The sequence below is a fragment of the Atta cephalotes genome, assembly GCF_000143395.1.
Source record: "Atta cephalotes unplaced genomic scaffold scaffold00022, whole genome shotgun sequence".
Classification (NCBI taxonomy): domain Eukaryota; kingdom Metazoa; phylum Arthropoda; class Insecta; order Hymenoptera; family Formicidae; genus Atta; species Atta cephalotes.
Window position 1 is genome coordinate 4,536,834 of NW_012130086.1, and position 3,820 is coordinate 4,540,653.

The window sequence follows — 3,820 nt, forward strand, 5'->3', positions numbered from 1 at the left end:
ATATATATAACTAAGTTTTAACTTTAATTATATAACGANATAGATACGACATACTATTAAGTTAAAAGTAAAATAAAACATATACTATATATATATATATATATATATATATATATATATATATATATATATATGTTTTAAGTTATTTCGTCGATTTGAAAATAGTGGTACAAGTTCTAATAGTACATTTTACTACATCTTATTGTTAATAGCTCATCTTATTCTTGTATCGTTTGCTCGAAATTTTTGTTAGTACAGTATTATCACGATATCCCAGATTGCATCAAAGATCTGCATGGGGGACCATAACGTTAGTTTATAAGACTAGAAAAGGCGAATAATGATAGCGAAAAAATTGGAAATTATAGTTATAAAATGTAATAACAATCTTTACATGCAATTAAATCGCTATTTAATTATAAGAATTACGCTGTTATGCAGAAGACGCCTAATATGCAATGTGATATTTTGCAATGTTTAATGTAAACATTTCATGTGTAAACAAAATAAATTGCAAAACAAAAATTAATTTATCCGAATATAATTTCTGCTCCCCGAGAACTGACTTCCGGAATCAATTAAAAAGATACGATGAGTATGTATATAAAATAATCGAGAAAGAGATGATTATTTATCACGTTTGAGTTGAATGTGTACATATCTTTTCTGTGAATGTGTACATATCTTTTGGGTTTATCTTTTAAGTCGCGTATATTATATATAAGTTACATATAATGTAACGTTCCTATATCGAAAAGAGTTTTCTTCCTACTGTACTTTGTTTTTACAAAATTAGGTAACGTTGCTGTTTCTTTCATTGGAATTACTTCTATCATTGAATATTATTGAATTATTTGCCATATTATTGAATTGTTTGCTTCGTACAACAGTTCTCGTTAGCAATGTGATGCAAGATCGTAAATGTTTGTGACAGTTATTCCATGTATTGCACCTCAAGACTTTTTTGTGACACGGCAGATATGTATCCGTATAATTTTTCAATGTTTGCGCAACAACACTTCTGAATTTATTTCCTGTAAGGTAATACAGAAAAAAGTTTATTGCGAAATTCCAGTGGTATATATGAAAAAACAGGCCGTGACACCACTTTAGTAACATCTTCTCTTGTAACCTGAAAAACACCGCCATATTAAGATATCTATATATATATCTTTTTTTTTATATAAAATGAAGTATAATAATTATAATTATATAAAAATAAATAACATTCTTTATTACATAAAAAATATCGCAAGAAATAATTCGGAAACAGTAACGTAATATAGAAAACATTTTTTAATGTCAATTTCTGTATTTTACTCAATAGATATTTTACCAATGTATGTATCTCTCGTTTTCTCCTGTATTATTAGGATATTTGATTAAAATCACGTCCCAATAAAGTTCCAACGTTTCAACAATTCCCAATGGCAGCAACAAGATCAAATGTACTATCGATACCGCGAGCAACGTTCTACTTGAATTGTTTGTTCTGTTGCTTCTGTACCTAAAATTATCTGAGGCGAAGGTCGCTGTTAAATCTTCCCGTACGATGACGTCGTGATCAACGATCGCGACGAAGACTTACGAGTTAATTCGTTGTGAATCTTATAAGACTTCCTCATACGAACAATCAGTAGCAGATTGCCGATCGATATAAAAAGCAAAGGCAGCCACGTGGACAGGGCGATGTAAAAGTACATGGCGCTGCCCCATGGCTTCATCTTCTGGCACGGTACAAATTCGAAAACGCTGTCAGTTTCGTATCCTACAATCAACGTAAGTCAGCATTCATTGACGAGAAGAGAACAATCACATATAATCGTAAGTGACGCAATTGACTCGCAAAGAGGAAAGGTGATATGGGATGTACGCTTTACCGCCAGAGTACAGCTTCGTTAAGGATATTATAAAGCTTATGCAGACTAGACTGGTGATAATTGTAATCGCCGAGCGAGTCTGATCGCGAGCTCCGAATGGAAACATCACGGCGATGGCACGCGTCCATGTGAGAGCGACAATCAGCCAGGTTGACGTAAATTGAAAAAGTTCCATGCTCACGGAATTTGCACCGCATAAAAATTTGCTGTTCTGTAAGAAAATTATTCTGAGCGCATCGTGCAAAAGTTTGATTCTTTCGCAATTCATTTTCTTCTTAATATTTCAAAATTTATCGAAAATGTTGAAATGAATTTACACGCCTAGGAACTTCTTTTTTTTGTTTCATCATGTTCACAGAATTTTTATTAATAAACAAATTAACATGTAATGATAAAACATTGTATGAAACATAATATGAAATAAGAGAATATTCTCATAAAAATATTAATATCACTAATGTGTTGAAAAGCATTTGTTAAAAAAATAAAAAAAAAAATGAAAACAGAATAACATGTATTAATAGTAATAATTGTAATTAATAGAAGATTCATTTAAAAAATCAAGCATCAGTCGAATCACTATGACAATCTACTGTTAATAGGTCTACTTTTACAGTTGAACTAGCTTACTCTTGGCATTTAAAGTAAAATAAGTATTTGATATTTAAAGTAAAATAGATGTTTGATATTTGATAAAAGCGAGAGAAAGTGCAGTCCAGTGCAGCAATAAAAATAAACTGTTAATATATAATTTAAATTTCAAGATATCAATGATCAATCGAGTTCAAGGCGCCGATGAAAGAATAATTTTTTTTTCCAAACAATTCCTTTCGGTTGGTATCACCGTACATACAATAAACTTCCTCAGATTTCGACCTTTACTAAAGTCTCTTCTTCAGTCGACGTTGAGATTTATTCAGGGCTATCAATTGAGGAAGACCTTGATCCAATTGAAAGGAACAGTTTGAAGAATAAATTGAAATTATAGTTATCTTTATTAACCAGAGCCAACCAAATTGATTTTGTTCCGTCTGAATGGACGAATTTTTTGTGGCAGGAGGACCGATATACAATAAGAGAAAATTAATCAAACACAGGATATTTACCATAAAAAGATCGTTAACAGATGAGGAGTGTGATTTTGCGACGCTGACGGCGTAATTGAATATTAACGCTCCATTGTCCGATATAGCGAGCGCGCTTAGATAAAGTGACAAATTGGAGTCACATAACACAGGTGCGCTCAACATACTAAAAGATACAGCATTTAGCAATACACCTATATGAAGTGGGTTACAACATTGTATGAGAACAGTAATCAAGAATTGTAAGATGCACATCGCGATGTTTCTTACCGAGTATTATAATAAATGGCGTTACATAGCGGAGCAAGAAACGGACGGATTTGACGAATGGTTTTAAAGACAGCCAGTACGAGCGTACTTCGCAGGGCCATTTAGTTTCTAAATCAGGCTGACTAGTATTGCGAATGAAATCCAAAACTGTTATTGGCAAGGAACACTTCGGAACGACTCTGAAATTTTAAAGGATATAGGATTTGCGATAATTCAACGTGCGCATAAAAAATTAATAAAACTTATATCACATGGTAAATCATATAATAAAAAATTATATAATAAAAAAAAATATATGGAAAGAAGACACATACAGTTTCGCTGAAATATCTAAAAATTTAGTTAGATACAAATTTGAAAATAATTTTGTTGGAATTTATCAAAATAATTATGTACAAATTCAACCATATGATGATAATATCGTAAAAAGTTTTGATATTCTAGCAATCACTTTCTATATAATTATGAAGGTTCAAAAAAATTATTTTCAGATCCAGCTAAATTTTTTAATACTTCAGAAAAATCTTTTCTATGTATGTGTATATATATATATATATATATATATATATATATATATATATATAC

At 30.9% G+C, this 3,820-nt stretch overlaps 1 protein-coding gene across 1 annotated transcript; it reads right to left on the minus strand.

Moving 5' to 3' along the window:
- Positions 1–792: 792 nt before the first annotated feature.
- Positions 793–3,404, minus strand: LOC105619647. The gene is made up of 6 exons (XM_012201168.1): positions 3,236–3,404; positions 2,987–3,159; positions 1,881–2,091; positions 1,589–1,768; positions 1,337–1,517; positions 793–1,132 (listed from the first exon to the last, which is right to left on the minus strand). Exons 2-6 carry the CDS (start codon positions 3,128–3,130, stop codon positions 793–795), a joined length of 1,056 nt encoding a protein of 351 aa, XP_012056558.1. The 5' UTR covers positions 3,131–3,159; positions 3,236–3,404.
- Positions 3,405–3,820: the final 416 nt, after the last annotated feature.